This window comes from Ciona robusta, chromosome 9 (genome assembly GCF_009617815.1).
Source record: "Ciona robusta chromosome 9, ASM961781v2".
Taxonomy (NCBI): Eukaryota; Metazoa; Chordata; class Ascidiacea; order Phlebobranchia; family Cionidae; genus Ciona; species Ciona robusta.
The window spans coordinates 7613668-7635331 of record NC_143243.1 but is presented as its reverse complement, the minus strand read 5'-3'; the positions used below and the strand labels follow the sequence as shown (position 1 = coordinate 7635331).

General features: G+C 37.6%; 4 protein-coding genes and 1 pseudogene across 8 annotated transcripts in view; 2 read left to right on the top strand and 3 right to left on the bottom strand.

The window, feature by feature from the left end:
• LOC149731881 (organic solute transporter subunit alpha-like) overlaps positions 1 to 13182 on the top strand; it is a 42485-nt gene extending 29303 nt beyond the window's left edge. Inside the window, exons 1-8 of one of the 2 annotated variants that reach the window (XM_089885372.1) lie at positions 10163 to 10668; positions 10730 to 10896; positions 11158 to 11387; positions 11659 to 11770; positions 11880 to 11982; positions 12241 to 12393; positions 12638 to 12704; positions 12755 to 13182. In XM_089885372.1, the coding sequence (XP_089741498.1) occupies positions 10569 to 10668; positions 10730 to 10896; positions 11158 to 11387; positions 11659 to 11770; positions 11880 to 11982; positions 12241 to 12393; positions 12638 to 12704; positions 12755 to 12968 (1146 nt within the window). In that variant the 5' untranslated portion in view covers positions 10163 to 10568 and the 3' untranslated portion in view covers positions 12969 to 13182. Of the gene's footprint in view, positions 1 to 10162; positions 10669 to 10729; positions 10897 to 11157; positions 11388 to 11658; positions 11771 to 11879; positions 11983 to 12240; positions 12394 to 12637; positions 12705 to 12754 lie in introns of those variants that run through there. The other variant, XM_089885373.1, reaches the window with a different exon arrangement.
• On the bottom strand, positions 39 to 5470 carry LOC149731883 (kynurenine/alpha-aminoadipate aminotransferase, mitochondrial-like). 2 transcript variants are annotated; one of them, XM_089885363.1, is made up of 11 exons: positions 4843 to 5470; positions 4475 to 4519; positions 4199 to 4372; positions 3926 to 4133; positions 3653 to 3871; positions 3522 to 3587; positions 3177 to 3245; positions 3008 to 3118; positions 2822 to 2948; positions 2555 to 2766; positions 39 to 514 (listed from the first exon to the last, which is right to left on the bottom strand). In XM_089885363.1, exons 1-11 carry the CDS (start codon positions 4854 to 4856, stop codon positions 500 to 502), a joined length of 1260 nt encoding a protein of 419 aa, XP_089741489.1. In that variant the 5' UTR covers positions 4857 to 5470; the 3' UTR covers positions 39 to 499. The 2 variants fall into 2 exon arrangements, with proteins under 2 accessions (XP_089741489.1, XP_089741488.1); XM_089885362.1 differs by lacking the exon at positions 39 to 514 and adding an exon at positions 1592 to 2013.
• LOC149731882 (kynurenine/alpha-aminoadipate aminotransferase, mitochondrial-like) lies at positions 5615 to 8507 on the bottom strand. 2 transcript variants are annotated; one of them, XM_089885364.1, is made up of 11 exons: positions 8279 to 8503; positions 8149 to 8193; positions 7871 to 8044; positions 7609 to 7816; positions 7325 to 7543; positions 7194 to 7259; positions 7038 to 7106; positions 6816 to 6926; positions 6629 to 6755; positions 6128 to 6339; positions 5615 to 6068 (listed from the first exon to the last, which is right to left on the bottom strand). In XM_089885364.1, exons 1-11 carry the CDS (start codon positions 8290 to 8292, stop codon positions 6015 to 6017), a joined length of 1299 nt encoding a protein of 432 aa, XP_089741490.1. In that variant the 5' UTR covers positions 8293 to 8503; the 3' UTR covers positions 5615 to 6014. The 2 variants fall into 2 exon arrangements, with proteins under 2 accessions (XP_089741490.1, XP_089741491.1); XM_089885365.1 differs by lacking the exon at positions 5615 to 6068 and having other exon boundaries at positions 6309 to 6339; positions 6609 to 6755; positions 8279 to 8507.
• A 157-nt stretch (positions 13183 to 13339) lies between the features above and the next one.
• On the top strand, positions 13340 to 15934 carry LOC149731880 (organic solute transporter subunit alpha-like). The gene is made up of 8 exons (XM_089885374.1): positions 13340 to 13622; positions 13742 to 13908; positions 14174 to 14403; positions 14763 to 14874; positions 14933 to 15035; positions 15100 to 15252; positions 15492 to 15558; positions 15608 to 15934. Exons 1-8 carry the CDS (start codon positions 13529 to 13531, stop codon positions 15786 to 15788), a joined length of 1107 nt encoding a protein of 368 aa, XP_089741500.1. The 5' UTR covers positions 13340 to 13528; the 3' UTR covers positions 15789 to 15934.
• Positions 15935 to 16141: 207 nt separating this feature from the next.
• On the bottom strand, positions 16142 to 20049 carry LOC149731879 (zinc metalloproteinase nas-15-like; annotated as a pseudogene). The gene is made up of 9 exons (XR_016385738.1): positions 19825 to 20049; positions 19643 to 19756; positions 19378 to 19521; positions 18871 to 19068; positions 18383 to 18546; positions 17815 to 17950; positions 17583 to 17740; positions 16912 to 17304; positions 16142 to 16853 (listed from the first exon to the last, which is right to left on the bottom strand). The product of XR_016385738.1 is annotated as a zinc metalloproteinase nas-15-like (transcript).
• Between the last annotated feature and the right edge of the window lie 1615 nt (positions 20050 to 21664).

Here is a 21664-nt window from a genome sequence, read left to right as displayed (position 1 = left end):
TTAATAATTCAGCTTCCTATTTCCTGTCAAATAAAGTTGCTATCGGTAGAGTATTCCCATTTATTGCGATGAGACTTTGAAATTACTGCTTAACTGCAAAAGCTGACAATAATTTCCCACTTGCCGTTGAAACCCAAACAATGTAACGACGCAAGTAATTCGTAAGATTGTATTGTCCTGTCGAAGATAAGATCGTACGATTTCGAGACTTTTTTCTTTTTACTTATCCCTTTGGAGAGAAATGATTAAAAAGCAAACTTTACGGGCGAAGTTATGTCCTCGTTTGCATATTTTATTGTGCGCGGTGTAAAATTACATGTTAAGCAAAGTAGAGAGAGTGTGAAAATTGCTTGATCCACATAATGGTTGATGTGAATAAATTTTACATGTCTATCCCAGTTTGGTGGGGTAACTTGAGAAGGTAAAGGAATGTTCAACCTTTAACGCCTTGTACCGACTTAAGAGTAACTAAGTAGGCTATGTAATATATGGGATTGTTTCATTTTCTGTATGGCTAGAAAATAAAAAAAAACGTTAGTCATTTCCTAGTTAAAGGTGTGGTAAGATGAAACATATTTTCATTCTCTTTCTGGTCATACTTGGTAGTAAACAAAATAACATTTAGAGATCTAAATAACCGTTTCCTTCTACTATTAAAGAGTGTTGTTAATTGGTTAAAACAGGAACTCAGGAAAAAAGATTTATATGTGCTAACGCGGTATCACATCATACCCAACAGTATACTATAGATTTCGTTATTATGATGCAACCTTAACCCCCCCCTTATACCATACACATTGCCACACGATAATCGTCTTAGGTGAACCGGTTCTGTTTCTAATCAAGCACCGCATGACTTTACTTAGTGAATTTGATTCCTATCACTGAAAACATTTTGGCTGTGTACATGTTCTCCATTAAACTCACTTATTTGTTTTGTTTTATCTGTAAATTGTCGGGTAAACTATCTTTAGTGGGATCATGGTAATGATATATTACACTGCCATTTCTTAATACAATCTCATTTCGTAAATTGAATGATGGTAGATTATGTAACTAAATAATGCAGCCCAAATGAGAAGTGGTGTAACGGATGGGTCATGCTATATAATTCAACGTTCTTTTGCTAAAAGGGGAAACCGTTATTTCGGATTATAATTTCGAATTTGTCACTGTACACCTATATAGTAGGGTGGGGAGAGACGGGACACCTTTATCAATAAAATCCAAATATCTTGATCGTGTTTTAAACTTTAACAACGGTCTATGGAAGTCGCGAGGGTACGGTTTTATAATTCTTTGAATGTTCTTTGTTTACTACCAAATAGGACGAGAAAATAGAATGAAAAGTTGTCCCATCTCCCCCCACCCTACTATATATATGAGGGCGAGTGTGACTTGTTTGCACAGTGTCTGTTCTACTGAACCTTGCTGAACTCTCACACTGTGTAGTTAAGCGGGTGATGTAATCGGCTAGAACTCTTCAACACAATATATACATTCGTTTGTGTCTGTTCCATATTACAGTAGCTTGAAAGGTGTATAATAAATACATATTCACTAATCTCCTAAAAACACACATACTAAAAGCACCTGTTTAATACTTATATTTCAGACGATATTTAATTCTTTGAACGCACCCAAACTTTTTAACAAAAAATCATACAAAACTAATTTAAGATAAAGTTTGGGCCGAGCAATGTTTTTTTTGTTGCAAATGGTTTGAATTTACTATAATTTTGGATAAAATAGTTGAACGAAAAACCAACACCGTAAAAAAGCAGCCACCGCAAAATAATACTTACACAACTCAATGCTGCAGCCGGAATATTATATAAAGATTGTGATTTTTAACGAATGAACGAAAAGCAAATTTTATTTGTGTCTGTAGTTCCATGTTTCCTCCATAAAATGATAAATGAGCAAATAAAGTTTAAGCTAATGAAGCGACGGCTTCATTTCAACTTTTCTAGTGATGTTTTCAGTAATAAATCTTGCCAGCAGTGGTATACCCTGATACGAAAAAAATTAGCAACTTTATTCAATTATTACTCCCCAACATTGCTGTGTTATGATATCTATGTTTTGGCGCATTTCAAAATAACAATGTGTTATGAAGTCGTCATAATGGCATTATCCCAACGTCCATTTATCTATTCTTGGTGCAGTTTAATTTCAACGTGGCTATCTTAGTTTCTGTGCAGTACAGTATTTAGCAATCGCAGTAATCGAGTGTTGTAACTTTGTGGTTCAGAATTACAGTCTCTTCTTAGTAATCTAACGTGTTTTATTGCTAGTTATTTAATATGCTTGATTAAGGTGGATTCGTTGTTTGATACCGGCGTACGTTGACCTCGTTTTATTTACTTATTTGAACTGTATGTTGCTTAGTTATAAAATATTACTAAATTGTCATTGGATGTGATTGCCCAAATACGTTAATTTGACTTCTGTTCTACCACGACTAATATCGACTGCCCGGGATTAGGATACAGACGGATCGTAGCGTCCATTTCGGGTTCAAGCTCTATTAAAAACGTAGCACCCTTTTTACCTTTTCAAAATCCGCTTGAGTTGTCCTAGCAAAGCAAAGGCGGACCTGGCTATACGTCTTAGATGAGTCACAAGCGAAATCGATCCCGGGTACGACGAACACTTTGTATTTTCTGCATAACTCCTCATCCGCCAAAAACATGCTGTCGTCCGTGTTCAGCAGGTTGAGCCAAATGTACATACCCGCCGTTGGTGTTGTCCAACTTACTATACCTGCGTTAAATGTGATTAAACTTTGCAGTTGCTGAGTAATGATAATGAAAATTACCCCGTAAGTGAGTCTTAACCAAACCCTCGACCATATCTCTTCGTTCCTTGTAGAAATCACTCAGATATTTCGCTCGGTTACGAAAGCCTTCTAAACCCAAGCTATCGAAATACTTAAGCGTCGCAATCTATAGGGGAGAAGTCAAATAAAATTCAGTACCCTTCAGCAAACACCTTTAAAACTTACTTCAGAAAAACAAGATAGCGACATGCATGAGCAACCCATAAACCCAATCACACGTTCCAAGATCGCTTCGGGTCCAGTCATCCAACCAAGTCTCATTGAAGGAATCATAAACTACAATTTAAACCAAGTTCTTAGACCCTGTTACGTATATGTAACACTTAAATTTCACCTTTGACATTGAATCCAATCGAATTACCCTTCCGTCCACGTCCAGTGATTGATAGCTTGGTATGTAAGTCTGAAGGGTTTGGTTAATATCATGCTAGAAACTCAGGAAGTGTCTTATGTACATACTGTATATAGTACTGTGGGGGAAGATGGGACACCTTTTGCACCTAATATACAAATATCCTGATCAAGTTTTAAACAATAAACAACGGTTTATGGAAGTCGTGAGAATATGGTTTTATAACTCTTTAAATGTTCTTTGTTTACTACCAAATGGAACAAGAAAATAGAATGAAAAGGTGTCCCATCTTCCCCCACCCTACTGTATATGCAATTTCATCCTCACCTTTCCATACTGCAGATAATAGTAAGGATCGTCCTCCACTATTAACAAATCGTATTCTTGAGCTATCTGGAACAGAAAAGATAATTTAGGTTACGACGAAGACATTGATCAAGTAAAATCAATCAACTCACTTTGTATATTTCTTGTTTCCTTTCACGCGTCGTGTTAACCCCAGTCGGGTTCTGTCCCACTGGCGTGGTGACCAGTACCTTTGGTTTGTTCATCTTTCGTCCATTAGCAATCGGTGCCGAAAGTTCTTCCCAGCGATTGAGAATATCTCTGAGTTTCTCCGGCACTAATCCCTCTTCATCAATTGGTACACCGAGATAAACAGATTTCATTTTACGAATCTAAAACAACCGTTTATGAGCTAGGTCTGTTCAATAAGAATGTAAATTACCAACCAATTTCTTTGTTCCTCCGAACGCGAACTCGTCCAATAACACAACATCATTCTCTTTTAAAATGGCTTGAAAAAGGAAGTCCATTCCACCTAATGCTCCAGGACAAACCGAAGCTCCCCACTGACTCCCATCTTTAGCTGCACCCATCTTTGGTGGGTTGTGGAATTCTTTGTGGATTACAGAAATCCATTTTAAGAGGTCGTCCATGCTGTAAAATTACAACTTTAGACTTTTTTAAATAGGCTTCTTTAAAAAAAGATAAGAAAAACCTACCCTCGTGGTCTCTGATAGGGAGTTATTTTTCTCATCGTGTCTTCGTCCACATGAAGTTCTGTCCCATCTTTGCACTTAAAGGTTGCGCTCGAAAACGGAACCGTTTCCGGGTTGGGCATGCCAGAAGCAATTTCCACTGACCCAGGTACAGACCATGATAAATAAACCATTTTCCTTTAAACACAATGTAAATGTTGCATCGCAGGCCCACTTATTACGTCACCAATCACAGTAACAACACAATAGTTTGAATAACGCGTCTTAAAATAAACAAACCTGATCATGTATAACTCACTTGCTTCTGAAAAGTTTGACAAGAATCTGCAATAAAATAAATATTTAACAAGCAAAACCATATTGTAATTAACAAATTACATTCTTAATAACGTGGTTGTTTTATAAATTAAATATGAAAAACTAGAAATCAAATAAAATGAATATAAACAACAAAAACTATACAGTAATTGGCATAAATTTAAACAAGAAAAAACTACAAAATAAATGACCTATTTATTTCGTCATGACACGGTTACTTATAAATAAGAAATGGCAATCCGCTTTAATCGTGACGAATATTCATAAGAGTTAACTAATGTGAACACAAAATATAACTTTGTTTTTTTTAAAAAGTGGTAAAATCTCACCTTTTGTAGTCCATTTTGCTTGACCAAACTTGTTGGTGTGTTTTATTTAAATAAGTTGTAACCGAAGCTTGTTTACCTTTTTAACTTTACGTAATAGTTATTTAGTTCTGGTCAATGGTTTTCTGGGGTACTAGCACAGAAATTCAGATTAGGCAATACGTTAAGAAATATTCTTAACTGACAACGTTTTTCGGGCCAAGGCCTGGAACACTGCCCGAATCTTTGGTTTTGTCAAAATTAATACCCGACTATTTCCACGTGTTCTGCAACTCAACTCACCGACAGTTATCATGCGATACTTATTATAAACCTCTTCAAGCTTAAACAAACTGATCTTTCTTTCTCTTTTCTCTCGTATACCGTGTCGAATACACAGCAGTCACAACAATCACATTTAAATCACGGCTCGTCTACAGAATTGTCGGCTACAGAAATAACATCCCAAACTACTGTAGAGAGATTAGACCCACGAAACATACGCTTACATATATAACCATAACCTATATTCCTATTCCCTTGTCGTATAGTAGGGTGGGGGAAGATAGGACACCTTTAGCACATGATATCCAAATGTCCAGATCGTGTTTTAAACAATTAACAACTGTCTATGAAAGTCGTTAGGATACGGTTTGATAATTGTTTGAATGATCATTTTTTACTACCAAATGGGACTAGAAAATATAATAAAAAGGTGTCCCATCTTCCCCACCCCCACGACATAATCGTGGGAATCAACTTTATTGATTGTCACTTTTACCAATATTGTACCAGCGACAGTGAACAATTATTTATTTCAACTTTGAAATGCTTGCGACAGAGCTATGGAAGAAATGCATGCGCTCATGAAACAACTGCATTAATAGTAACGAAATGTGAGATAAATTTTAACGAAAAAGGCGCGTTATCATGACGTAATTTTTCTACTACAATACGTCAGGTCTTTTAATTGCCTACAAACAAGACTTTTAGTATACGATAATGTAAAAGCTGATTGAATGAAATAGAATCTCTGTATGTTAAACATTTTTGTTAGCGTTCCCTGATAGGACGACGAACTTTTTGTATTTCCTACAATAGGCTTTATCCGTCATGCACATAATAATGTCTGGATCGCCTTTAAAATTAATGAATTAGAAAATTAAGTCAAAGCTATAATAAAGCGACGGTTCTCTTTAAACTTTTTTACCGATGTTTTCAGTAATAAATCTTGCCAGCAGTGGTATACCCTGATATAAAAAAACAGTTATTTAGTAAAACTCTTAAAAAGCGTATATCACCTGTTTACCTTTTCAAAATCCGCTTGAGTTGTCCTAGCAAAGCAAAGGCGGACCTGGCTATACGTCTTAGATGAGTCACAAGCGAAATCGATCCCGGGTACGACGAACACTTTGTATTTCCTGCATAACTCCTCATCCGCTAAAAACATGCTGTCGTCCGTGTTGAGCAGGTTGAGCCAAATGTACATACCCGCCGTTGGTGTTGTCCAACTTACTATACCTGCGTATTACAAATGATATTGTTACGAAGTTTTACAAGATAAGTGTATTAGCTATGATGTTTATGTGACGAGTGTGCTAAATTCAAATATATCATATTGAATGTTAAAGAGAACTTCTAAAAATGTTTGTGTTCCAAACTCAAAAAAACTAACATTTTCATCAGACATACGTCGAGACATCATTATCAGAGTTTGCTGTGTCGTATCCAAAGACTCGCAGGCAATGTTGCCAGCGCCAAGCCTCGATCCTACAACCATATGTACTTACAGGAAGATAAAAAATAATACCCGTTAAGTGAGTCTTTACCAAACCCTCAACCATATCTCTTCGTTCTTTGTAGAAATCACTCAGATATTTCACTCGGTTACGAAAGCCTTCTAAACCCAAGCTATCGAAATATTTGATGGTAGCAATCTGAAGTTTAAAAAGAAGTTATTTTACACGTACATGTCAGTGAACACTTTTAACCTATACCTCACTAAAACAAGAAAGCGACATGCAAGAGCAACCCATAAATCCACTTGCACGTTCTATGATCGCCTCGGGTCCAGTCATCCACCCGATTCTCATTGAAGGAGTAATAAACTGCAATTTAACTTTCTACATTAAGCGACATGAAGTTACATTGTTTAACTATTATGCGATTGCTAATCCATCACGAGGTTGTTGCATATATACATTGAAATTTCGTTTCACCTTTGACATTGAATCCAATCGAATTACTCTTCCGTCCACGTCCAGTGCTTGATAGCTTGGCATGTAAGTCTGAAAAATTTGGTTAATATACTATCAAAGATGTCATTTTCGAAACAAAATGCCCGTGTGAGTTTATTTTCCAATCCTCATCCTCACCTTTCCATACTGCAGATAATAGTAAGGATCGTCCTCCACTATTAACAAGTCGTATTCTTGAGCTATCTGGAACAGAAAAGATAATTTAGGTTACGGCGAAGACATTGATCAATTAAAATCAATCAACTCACTTTGTATATTTCTTGTTTCCTTTCACGCGTCGTGTTAACCCCAGTCGGGTTCTGTCCCACTGGCGTTGTGACCAGTACCTTTGGTTTGTTCATCTTTCGTCCATTAGCAATCGGTGCCGAAAGTTCTTCCCATCGATTAAGAATATCTCTGAGTTTCTCCGGCACTAATCCCTCTCCGTCCATTGGAACACCGAGATAAACAGAGTTCATTTTATGAACCTGCAACACAAACATTAAAGAGGTCTTTATTGTTTGCACTTCCAATGTAAAAGTAAATTACCAACCAATTTCTTTGTTCCTCCGAACGCGAACTCGTCCAATAACACAACATCATTCTCTTCCATAATGGCTTGGAAAAGGAAGTCCATTCCACCTAACGAACCAGGACAAACCGAAGCTCCCCACTGGCTCCCATCTTTGGCTGCACCCATCTTTGGTGGGCTGTGGAATTCTTTGTGGATTAAAGAAATCCATTTTAAGAGGTCGTCCATGCTGTGGAATTACAAGAATTTTAGTTGAAATTTTGTCCAAATTGAAAAATCTTACCCTCGCGTTCTTTGGTAAGGAGTAATTTTTCTCATCGTGTCTTCGTTCACATGAAGTTCTGTCCCATCTTTGCACTTAAAGGTTGCGCTCGAAAACGGAACAGTTTCCGGGTTGGGCATGCCAGAAGCAATTTCCACTGACCCAGGTACAGACCATGATAAATAAACCATTTTCCTTTAAAAACAATGTAAATTTTGCCGACCGTTTTGCGTTATCAACTACGTAACAACACACACCAACACACCAACGAAAAATCGTCATAAAACAAACAAACCCACCTGGTCAAGTAAAACACACTTGAGTCCATCTCCTCTGACAGAAACCTGAAATAAAATAAACATTTAAACAATAAAAACTGCAAACACAGTGTACACCTATGTTTTATCAAAATCAGTTCTGGAACCTTACTTTTTGTAATCCATTATAAGTGACCGAACTTTGTGCTTTGTTCAACTTTTGATAAACACTCAAAGAGAATCAGCTTTAACATTAACGTAAACTTTACTATCAAGGCGGTCACAATAACGCGTTGATTGTAACTCCGTTGCAATATCTGAAAAACTGTCGGAATATTTGTTAATTTCTGCTCTTTGCACCCGCCATGGTTTGTACGCTATAGCTGCAACTGAATTTTAACGAACGCTATCATGCGAAACTTGCACCGCTGTAAACTTAAGCAAACTTCTCCGTCTTTCTCTTTTCTCTCGTTTCTACGTCAAATTGCCGCGTCATGACAATTCTCATGGCCGTTGTTACTGGCATAATGTTTTATAAATGGCATTTATTACAGTAGACAAGATGTAACCACAAAACCCGCTTAATCGTGATCTACTCTATACATTGTGTATAAATTTAGCATGTTCATACACGGCTACTGATTCAACCAATTAAAATGTTGACGTTTTATTATCTCCACCATTAAGTAGTCAAGTGCCAGAGTATTATTTTGGTTTATTTGCCAAAGTATGTAGAATAAGGTATGAATGCATGCGCACATAAAATCAATGCATTCGTAAGTAAGCCAAGTTTTGACGCATTGCGCGTCTGCATGACATTTTCTTCTGCGATCTTTCGGTTGTTCTTTATTGCTTCTACATTCTACAAAACTTAAACGATGAATTATAACGGATTTCAATGGAAAAAAGCCTTGCGTGTCAAACGTTTCTGTTCCGGTTCTCACCAATAATTTGTGCCAGCATTGGTATTCCCTATAAGTCTCAAGCATTAATATATCAACACATAACAATAAAAACCCACTACCCGCAAAAAAGTATATGCGGTTGCTCATAATATACAAATATTCTGATTGTGTTTAAACATTTAACAAAGGTATGTGAAAGTCGTAAGGATGCGGTATGATCGTATAAATATTTTTTGTTTACTACCAAATGGGTCGGGAAAATAGAATGAAATGGTGTCTCATCTTCCCCACCCTACTATATATAGATTAATCTATATTTACTTTTTCAAAGTCGTCTTGAGTTGCCCGAGCGAAGCAAAGCGGCGACCTTTATTGCACGGCTTTGTCACTACTACACCACAAGCGTAATCGACAACGGATACGACAAGCATAATAACGCCTCATTTCCTGCATAACGCCTCATCTGCCAAAAACATGCTGCCGTCTGTATTTGAAATACTAAGCCACAAGTACATTCTTGTAGTTGGAGCCGGCCAGTTTACTAAACCTGCGTAAATAACGTCAAATAAACATTGTTTTGTTGATTATGTTGTATTTGCTGAGTAATGATAATGAAAATTACCCCGTAAGTGAGTCCTAACCAAACCCTCGACCATATCTCTTCTTTCCTTGTAGAAATCACTCAGATATTTCGCTCGGTTACGAAAGCCTTCTAAACCCAAGCTATCGAAATACTTGGTGGTCGCAATCTATAGTTAATTCTCACAATGTAAATCTGAGCAATCCTGCTGATAGTTATAAATTACCTCAGTAAAACAAGTTAGCGACATGCAAGAGCAACCTATAAATCCACTTGCTAAACACATATATGCCAGGTGTATACACATCTGAACGCATGTAAAATAATAACAATCGGTATAACGTGATCCGTATGTGCAGTTTACTCTACTATGGGGTAAAGTGGGACACTGCTTGCAACCTTATCCCAAATTCCTGATGTTCTTATTAATCAACAACGCTTTTTTTAAATCGTGAAGCCACGATTATAAAACTCTGTAAAGATTCTTTGTTCATTATATACTTAATGGGCCAAGCGAGTATGAAAACCCATCTTACCCCACCCTGCTATATATAGCCATATGCCTTATATTTTAAGTTCCACGTGCTCAGGCATGCTGATTTATTGTCATGCTTGATTATTGTGTGCTGGTATATTCCTGTGTCAGTATACGGCATGTGCAGTGTATAAGTGAGGGGTAAACAACCGATATCCTGATATAGTTATGTCGTTATGTGTTTACCGAACGGTATGACTCGAAAACAGTCGTTAATGTTTAACTTTTCAAGCCAATCACGTGCGGTAATATTACACTTTCATTTCATACTCAAAATGATCAACGTATTGCTATGAAATTATAGGTTATAACTTAGTCGTCTGCATGCTTTAGATTTGTAATATGTTTGCTGTTGTATAATTGCGCTTGCTATTCATCTTTATAACAGAGAGGCTATGGTAAAATGATGACAAATTAAAAGTTAGGCATTACAAGCGTTAGTATGTCGGTTTTAAATAACATAGACCCCGCGTTATTTGCTGCCCCGAACAACAGTTCATTTTGTCGTTTGCTTGCACCGTTATCAGAAGATTTTTCAAAAGGTATTTAACACATAATTTCTAGCATACTTGTTCGTATTCAAAACTTATTTCCTTTTTATAGACGTCAACACAGAATGGGGTGCAGGTGGTGTTGTATTTCTCACTATACCGCCTGTGCTCAGTCTACTTATGATCCTTCTTTACTGCGAGGAAGTTTATTATGTTTTCCTAAAGTCGAATTCAAAGGAATTGAGAACTTCCCTTCTGTGGATACTTGGCACATACCCAGTGAGCGATGAAATTAACTTTAACGTCGTATATTGTAGGGTGGGGGAAGATGGGACATGGTTTTACTCTATTTTCTCGCTTCATACGGTAGTAAACCAAAAAAAAACATTTCAAGAATAATAAGATCGTATCCTCAAGACTTGATTGACCGTTCTTAAATGCGGGTAGTATGTGATACAAGTGTCCCTTTCCATCCTACCATATATATTTTTTTTCTATCCTTATTTATTTGGACTGATCTGACACCCTTGCCTTTTCCAGGCTGTAATCTTGATTTCTACAATAGCTGTGTTTATTCCTCGCGCATTGGTGTACATGACGTTCATGTACACAATATACGTCGCGTTTGCCGTGTACAAATACTACTACCTCATCATCGTGTTTGCTGGCGGCACCAAACCTTTCGTGGATAAAACAGAATCTAATGACATTCGTCTAAACAACGTCCCGTGCTGTTGTTTGGTCTGCATTCCAACCATAAACAACTCAATGTAAGTACATAATCCATGGCAGTATTCATCCTATAAACACGATGCAGTTCTATTTGATGATTTAGACTGAAGACATTTCTTGTTCCATAAAATGGGCAGTTTGTGTGTCAACAAGGACGAAGTATGGATAATATCTCGTCATATTAATTCTATGTTAGACAAGAAATGTCTCCAACATCACGGGATATTAACAATTAATAATTTGTATTCCAAAACTTCCAAAAATAAATCCATTCGTTTTTATTCCGAATTAACAAGCACCAATAAACAGGCGAGTAACAACAACAACTAAATGGTTGATCTTCCAAAACGTTATATTCACACCTTTCTACGGAGCTCTTGGGATGATTCTTAAATCTGACTTCAAGCTGTACAGTACCACGGTCGGTACATAACGTTTTCTTTTGAAATTGCTAAAAGTATAAGTTTTAAAGTTTTAGGTGCTGAAATTCTAAATAGTAAAGTGTTAAAAATCTCATGCTTGATACGCAGGAGGTTCCCGCTGCTGTTTACCTTTCCATATTTAACAGTCTATCCACGGTGGTATGTATGTATGGCTTCAAAACGATCGCAATTATCGCCAATTCTATTGAAGGTATAGCAGCCAATGGTTTGTATCATTATATGTGGTGTAGTAGCTACAAAGTTGTTGAATTATATTCTTAATTTTACCCGACCGCTTGATCAGTTGTGTTTTTCTCTAATCCCAATCACTATTCTTGATGTATTGGTTTACAATTATAATAAAATGCATTTTTTCCCTTACATCCACCTAAATTATTTCCTGTTATATTTAATGTATAATGGTCAGTTGAACAGACTGGTTTCAGCGAAATTAATGTTTGTACTACAGGTATGGAGGAGATGCATGCAATCAAGGGGAAGACAATATGCATGCAACTTACTATGTTCGTAACTGGTTTTGAGAGTTTAATTTTCAACGTATTAGCTCAATTTGACTTGTTCCCTTGCGACCCACCGTTCGACTTTTACAGTAACCGTAAAGGTAGGCGCTTACAAAATGCTAAGATATAAAAGATTTGGGGAAGATGGTACACTTTTACACTCTATTTACACGTCCCATTTGGTAGTAAACAAACAACAATCCAGAATCATAAAACCGTATCCTCACGGCCCCCATAGATCGTTGTTAATTGTTTAAAACAGGATCAGGATATTTGGATATTATGTGCTAATGTACTATATAACTTAACCCTTTGTATGCCAATCTTCATGCTTGTACTTTTCAGCCTACAACAACTATGCCGTAGTAATCCAGATATTTCTTCTTGGTGTGCTGGCTCGACATTTCTACAGGTAACTCGGTGTACAATCTTACCACACCATTTATAACACTGCATTTTCAGACGAAAAGCTGATATTCAAAGACAGGCAGTCTTAACTGACGATGAAACTACAATAACATACAGTCGTGCCCATGGAGCAGTTGCATCTTCCGTGACAAAAGTGCTTGGCGATAATGTTCCATCTTATAACGGAACCGGAGTTTCAAATTCAAATGATGTACAAACCCCCGACAGTGCGTCTAATAGCAATCTTGTGTTAGAGGAAGACTGTTAAAAAATACAATACCTAAATCGATATATTACTGTGGGGTAAGGCGGGATACCTCTAATACATAATATTCCATGTTTTTCTATCATGTAATAAACAATTAATACGCCCTTTAATGTCGCGCGCTACGGTTATATAAGATCATACAGTAAAATTAAAACCTGTCCCATTTTACCCCAACCTACTATATAATTGAATAAAGATTCAATACTCACTTGTATTGAACATGTTATGTACTTTCGCTATATCGTTGGTTCTCGTCGTGATGTTTGTGTAACGCGATATAGCTTGGTGCTTTGTGTAACCCGTGACGAGGTTTATTTGCTCAACGAACCGAAGCTTATACACTGAATATATGGGAACATTATAGGAAACCTGTTTAGCACATGTGCCGCTCGTATAACTGGATGCTCAAGACAGTTGAAATAGTTACTTCTGAACACAGTAACTTTATTGAAAACTGTTACCTAAGTACAGTTGTGCAGTTATAGTTTGTCAAAAGCTAAAGTTAAGCTTAGCCTAAGCAGGTGTTACTGGTTCACTGTAGTTACACATGCTTTTATAAAATGGAAGGCTTGGCAGGCCTAAGATTGCAGAAAGAGATTTGGAACAAGTCAGTCTGTAACTTGTTGGCCCCGACCTCTGACAAGTTTTCTGAAAGTAAGTAGAAGTTTTAACATTAATTTTATTTATCTCTTAAAACACGATTACGAAATTGATTAATATGTATTCAGTCACAAACTGATTACAATACTGTTCTCTAATCTCCTGCATGACAGTTGTATTCGAAAGCTGGGGTGCTGGGGGTGTTGTTTTCCTTGCTATACCGCCGATTCTTCTAGTAATAATGCTTGCTATTTACTTCGAGGAAATACATTACATACTTCTAAAGTCAAATTCAAAGGATCTTAGAAATTCTCTTCTTTGGATTCTTGGCAGCTACCCAGTAAGTTCGCTTCATACCAAACCAATAGACACTATATATATATAGTAGGCTGGGGAAAGACGGGACCCCTTTATCACATAATATTTAAATATCCTGATCTTTTTTCAAACAATTAACGGTCTGCGGCTGTCGTTAGGATGCGGTTTTATAATTCTTTGAATGTTCTTTGTTTACTACCAAATAGGACGAGAAAACAGAATAAAAAAGTGTCCTATCTCCCTCCCTCCCACACTCTTATATCATAAACCATCATGCATGTCTTCAGGCTGTATTGCTGCTTGGCACTGTCGCTGTTTTCACACCTCGGTCGCTGGTCGTTCTCTCGTTTATATCCGAAATATATCTCGCATACGCCGAATACAAATATTTCTACTTGATCATTACATTTGCTGGGGGAACCAAATCCTTTGTGGATAAAACCACACATATAGATGTCGGATTAAACAACACACCCTGTTGCTGCTTAATCTGTCTCCCAAAAGTTAAAAACTCTGTGTAAGTATTCGTAAAAAAACATATTTTTTTAGTCGGTTTAAATACAAACATGCCAACTCATATGTGTAGTAAAGTGAAGGAAGATGGGACACGTTCCATTCTATTTTCTCCTTCCATTTGGTAAAAAAAAAACTAATAATAATAATAAAAAAAAAATATAAAACCGTATCTTTACGACTCCCATAGACCGTTATTAATTTTTTAAGATACGATCAAGAGATTTAGATATTATGTGCATAAGGTGTCCCATCATCCCCTACCCTGGTATATGGCTTACATATGTTTAAAATTCGTATCTTATGAGCTGCCATGTTTATAATGAAATATTTATTTCTTTTGTATTTTAAAACTGTACACAGATCTCTAATGATGCTTGCCAAGTGGATGATCTTCCAAAACGTTATTATGATTCCGTTCTATGGTGTAATCGCCATGTTGTTGAAGGCGGACTACAAGTTAAACGATTCACAGGTATATAGTGTGGTGGGGTGGTGGTAAAAAGTAACATAACACTTCAACCTTTTTTTAGGGTACGAACCCAGCATTGTATCTTGCAATATTCTACAGCTTATCTGCGGTTGTGTGTATGTATGGGTTTAACCTTATGTTTCGTATTGCCAAAAAAATTGAAGGTAAATCCAACAACCCGTATTTGTTTGGGCAATGCTTATTCTTACTGTGTTGTCCATTATACAGGTATGGAGAAACTGCATGCAATAAAAGGGAAAACTCTCTGCATGACTTTATTAACATTCGTAACTGAATACGAATGTCTAATTTTCAGTGTTTTGGATCATTATAATGTCTTCCCATGCGAAGCACCGTTTAATTTTAGGGAAAATTACGACGGTAAGACCTATATTACTGGTGAACATTATATGCTTGTTTAAATGAGTGATTGTAACTCGCTTTTATCCTCAAGTGGTCGTAAAGCGACAGTCGTTATAACACGCGCGTGTGTTCTGTTTCATACACGTCGTTCCAGATTACGAGTTACCATGTATGTAACTTTGTGGGTGTTTATATATTTTTGGATTTTTTTGTTTGATTTAGTTCGACCTTGGTATTCATACAGCCTTGTGTTTCAGCTTTCAGTAATTACGCCATGATTCTGCAAGTTTTCGTGCTTGGAATAGTTGCCATGAAGTATTACAGGTAAAACATATACTCGTAACATTCACTGTTTAAAACAACCACGTTCCAGGCGCAAAGAAGACATCCAAAGACAGGCGTTTTTAACAGACGATGACGAAATGTTGTTTAAAAATCAGCATATTGTTGATGCAGTTCCATCTTCAGTTGATAAAATCGTTGAAGAAAGTTGTTCATACGGTACCACAGAACCTAACGCTTTACCATTGAAGCACATTGTTAGGCAATGCTAATAAATAAAAGTAAATTTTACAAACTTTTTAACCATTCCTTGCTTATTTTATGTAAACAATCGTACTTGAAATCCATTATACCAATACTATAAACATGTAGTAGGATGGGAAAAGACGGGACACCAATATTACATAATATCCGAATATCCTGATCATGTTTTAAACTATTAACAACCGTCTATAGGAGTCGCGAGGATAAAGTTTTATAATTCTTTGAATGTGCCATATTTTCCCCACTGTATTATAATATACACATGTAAGAAGCTACTTAAATACTTCAGCTAAACGTCAAACAACATACCAATTTCTCAATCATTTTAAAACCTGGTTCGGTTTATAAAGAACCTCACGAATTGATAAAATTGTTTTATTTCTTGAATAATGAACAAAAACAAAAGCCACGTCCAGCATGCAACAAAATACCTTTCATGCCAAACAACTACATCTACACATTCAGTTCCCTCTATGCTAATAAAGGCTAAGGAACACAGTTACGGAAATCTAGACGAAAATCCAGATTTTCGTGGAAATGATTGGTGAATGGGGGTTGAGATTGAACATATTCCATACGGCATTCTTGCGTGGCCATAATACGAATGAAGGAGCGCGCATAGGAAGTCATTAGGTGCTGTAAACAATCGGTAAACAACCCTTGTTAATTACAAACGTTCAAACAGCTTCGTGGAGAATAGTAAAGTGGGTTAATTGCTCTGAGCATGTTTACAGCACAGACCGTTGCACTAAAATGACTGAGGCGATATAAAGAACTAACAAAACATTAAAATTTAAACAAGTTGTCAATTAAAAGTCATTAAAACTGATTTAGAATAGAATTGACCATCTTAATTGTCGTCACGAGCAATTAAGGCGACGACAAACGTCAAGGAGACGATTAACCTCTGCTGCACCGATTGCAACTTCGCTGGCAGTTGATTGACATCCATGATGCGTAGAGTCGCGCACTACAGTAGCGAGCTCGGGCCCACGCAGGACAATTACGACTTTTGTCGGAGCATGAGGTTGGCCGAGGTCTTGGGGTTGTTGTTGGTGGTCTGGTAGGTGAAGCTGTAAAAATAATTAATTAGTTGCATATTAACTTTTCAATTGCGACTATAGCATATACCTCTGCAGCTTCGGCAGCAGTTGGGCGTCATCCATCTCGGGTTATTCTGGCATTCACCACGCCTCGCCCATACTGGACAGTTGACGCTGTTGTCGGTACATGTGGTGCCACCTCTACAGCTTCTACAGCAGTTTGGGAGCATGTACCTCGGGTTGTTTCTGCACTCTCCATTTTGAGCCCATGAAGAGCACAAAGAATTTTTGTCTACGCAACTTCCGCCGCCGCCTCCTCCGCCTCCACCGGTACCAGTTCCGCCCCACCGGTGCCAGTTCCGCCCCCACCGGTGCCAGTTCCGCCCCCACCGGTGCCAGTTCCACCCCCACCGGTTCCTGTTGTGGTACAACCATACATGGCATTCAGTTGGATAAGGTCTTGACGGGAAAATCCGTTTCTCTAACAAAAATAAACAAGGTATAAGCTTTAGTATACTGTAAGGTGGGGGAGACCTTTAGCACATAATATCCAAATATCATGATTATGTTTTTAAACAATTAACAACGGTCCATGAAAGTCGTAGGGATGCGGTTTTATAATTCTTTAAATGTTCTTTATTTACTACCAAATGAGACGATAAAATAGAACAAAAATATGTCACATTTCCCTTACTATATATAACATTACATAGGTTGGGGTACATCACGATAAAAAGCCAGTTATTTTACAAGACTCACCTGAGTAGTAATAGGCCTTCCTTGCAGGTCTGTAATGGTAGGTCTACGATTGGAAGAGAATGCGTAGCTGTTGTAATGCATCACTGATCCAATGTCGTACGGAGAGTTTCGCGAATTGATTTGTCGGTTCGACATTTTGTTGAAGTTGTACGCCATGCCTATAGTTGTATAACTTATTTAAATGGTCTGCTGTATTTACATTAAAACACGGGGCTTATTATAGTTTACTAACCTCTGAATATATTGGCTGTATTGATCCTTACATGCGAATCCCGGTCAGGTCGACTTTGTTCGTGCCAAAAACCCAGTGAGTGTAGAATCTCGTGGATTACTGTCCCTTTCTGCCAGCAACCAGAAGCCAAAGATACCTCAATTTAAATAAGGTTTTAGGAAAGAGTAAAATCACTAGGCTGAAAGAATGAATGTAACGTATTTATTCTCGAGTGGCGGGACAACGACAGTTGTTATAAAATGGGTGATCTGTTTCACACCGCGTACCTGCCTACGAAATATTACTTATGCAACTTTGGTGTAGATGGTATTTTAGGGTTTTTCCCAAGAACACCCACACCCACAATGGTAGCAGTGCCGAACCTTGAACCCATAAACGCTTGGCTAAAGGAAGGCGAGCCAAAGTCCAAAAAAATAAGAAAAAGTTAAGAAAAGGTTAAAAAAAAGTTAAGAAAGGGTTAAAAAAAAGTTAAGAAAAAGTTAGAAAAAAGTTGAGAAAAAAAAACAAAAAAACTATGAGTTAGGAAAGTTAAGTCTCAGTTTACAAACCATTATATTTTAATACTTACTTGTTGTCTGGACGATTGCCTTCCTACAGGTGAAGAGCATCCTCCACCTGGATACATATACAGGTATGGCCGCCCCGAGTATCGTGTGCTGGGTCGAAGCCGTATGCAGGTGTTGGCGTCGAAGTCACGAACTGCAGCAGCAATCGCCGCTCGTCCACTTGATCCTGAAATACAAATAATTGGGAATATTTTAACCACGTACCATGACAGTATTGCATATGTTGATACAAGGGTATAACCAGGATTTTTAGAATGCTGGCATTATTTTAGTAATCAGCTACAAAAACGTAAAAGTCTTCTAACGAATAGTGTATGGGAGATATAGGCTTCGTACAAACTGGCATCACCAGTATTTTCTTTATTAAGATTATATTTTGTATTTCTGATTCAAATATAAGATTCTAATAACAGATGCTCCATGAGCTCTAGATCAGGCAAGAGAGAAATTCTAATATAGTTACTACTCTTGAGCAAACGTTGAAACTTACCAATGCCCCTAGATACCGCGTAGGGGACGACAAAGTTATTCCCTTCTCTTATATTGTTCCATAACCTGATGGACCTTCCTGCAGCATGTTGTACAAGTGGGTCATAGGTGGGTGCCGGAGTCGGGACGCCTGTGTCGACGTTTTTCAACAGGAAGGTTTTGGTAAGATCTGTCAGCTCGATGTCGCCTTCATACAAACCTGGGAAAACATATGAGGGTTTTGAGTTAACGTAACTGAATAAATGTAACTTGCTTTATCCTCGCGTGGCTGAAAATTGATAGTGGTTATAATACGGTTGTTTTTTTTTATATACACCTCGTGTCCGCTTACAAGTCACCACGTATTTAACTCTGCCGTTAACTATCTTTCCGAAGACAAATATACGCCGACAACGGTAGCAGCGAGGTTATTAAATTAAGTACAAGTTAATGGTAAAGTACAGTGTATAATATTTATGTGGCTTCAACGTTTTAAGGTGTGTCTAGGTGTGTGTGTTTTTCCAATTACCTTCGCCATCGCTGCATTGGCAAGAAACACGACAACCAGATGCGTCTTTACGAAAGCCAAACACGCAGGTTTCAATTCCGCAATCTGGTTCAGCGGTGCATGGAGAATTTAAAGCTCCTGACGGCGAGTTTTGTCTCAATCTTCCTGCAGATCAAAACAGAGATCGCACTTAAAACATTTTGCAATATTACGAACAGCCTTGGGGCAAGACGATGTGTGTTTTAAAGGTTTATTGCCCTTACCACTACTTTATGACTGAACTTACTTTGAGCACACGCGTTAATGACTTCTAGAGGATAATTTTGCCCCTGCTGAAGAACCACATCGTTGCATTCTTTTTCTGTTTGAGCAAATGCTAAATGATGTCCAATGAATAAATCTAAAAAAGATAGAAAACCGTGTTAGCCTGAGCAATTTCTATTTTAAATTAACAACATGCAAACTTACCAAGAAGAAGTACGTACGATGTTATATGTAACATCATTATACAAGCCGCAGGATCTACTACTGCGTTGTTCTTTTACACCCTAGGTTGCAGAAAGCTGTTATAAAAAAAAAATTAAACTAACACGTCGGCCAAGAAATGATTTTTCAGCCCAACTAAATATCAGTGCAAAGATATTGCAGAGGAATCTGGCTTTGATCTTCGGCGAATTCTGCTGCTTCTGCAACCAGTCGCGCAGATTTATAGCTTTCGCGAGCCCTGACCCTTTTTCTGCGTGCGTGGGCGATATGACGCAAGGCAACATTAAATCCTTGTGACGTAAGAGTTTGCACACCGCACCAGCCGAGCAACCTTTCTTTAAATTTAAAAAACGCCCCATAATCTACAACTAATTTATTCTGCAATTAATTAAATCTGCGATTAATTTGTTTGCTGTTAGGATTTACTCCCCACAAGCGACATTCAAAGGGAAAAACAGTTTCATTTACAAATTGTTTGTCAAAACATTACATAATTACATCTGATACGTTGTTATTGGTTTGTTTATGTTGAAACGGAATCTTTCCATTAGCACAGGCTTTTAACGATATGGAAATACCCAACCAGAAGTTAGTTGGCCCGTGATATATTAATATGGTAGGGTGGGGGAAGATAGGACATATTTTTATTTAAATTTTCGTAGTAAACAAAGAACATTCAAAGAATTATAAAACCGTATCCTCACGGCTCCCCCGCATAGACCGTTGTGAATTGTTTAAAACACGAATCGAATATTTGGATAAAGTGCTGAAGGTGTCTCCTCTCCCCCACTACTATATAATTATTAACAAAAATAATTGTTTTGTTATCAAAACAGCCGGCAACAATAAAAAAATGCTAATAAACGACAAATATGTACACCTATAAAGTATTCTCCATGCAGCAAGTAATAAACAAATGTGTCTGTTTATTAAACCGGGTTTCTTTTAAGTAAAGTATGTCGCCGTTACTCATTCCACGTTTGAGCAACACGGTATTGTTAACAATATGCATCAATACGTGTACAATGTGGGGTGGATGCATCATCCGTTCCCTTTGTTCTGGACCATGTGTAGGATATGATGATAGAATCTTGGGTCAATTTAACAACGTCATAGCATTGTAATGTAAGCCGGTGGTTATACGAGTCTATTGTTTTGTTGCATTTACATCTGTCACGCATTGGAAACAACAAACGCTGTACACATTACGTTGTTACACCCGGTGCAACTCTACGCGTGGAATACCCCCTAAAAAGTCGTGACGCTCGCAACAGATTTCAAAACGATACGAAATAACAGCGGTTACCCAAATGAGAGTAACCACACATAGCGTAGGCGGTAATCAGAATATTTTCCGTCGTTTTTACGTTCACGTGCGTTTCCGTCGGCCGCAAAGATAAAAGTGTGGGCGGCGATGCCCGGGAGCAGAAACTGTGAGAAAAGGCTTGCCGCCATATAGCCTACTGTGAACGGGAGTTACCGGTCAATTTATCTAATAATAGCATGCTGCTCTTGTGACCTCGGCCAATCTATACTGTTACACTGTTGTTACACATGCTCGCCAAACATAACACGAATATGCGTAAGCAGTAGCGGTGTTATCCTAATAAGGTAAACAGTAGCATTGCACGGTATAAGCAAAATAGCATATTCCATTGCAATTCGCTATGCAGTAACCTTTTTAAATGCCTCAATTGACGTTACCACGGCTGATGTACGTATTTTTAACTGTGGTTGCTGTTTATTTAATATTTATTCCTATCTATGTTTAAATACACGGGAAAAAGTTTGTTCTGTTTAAATACACGGGAAAAAGCGTGTT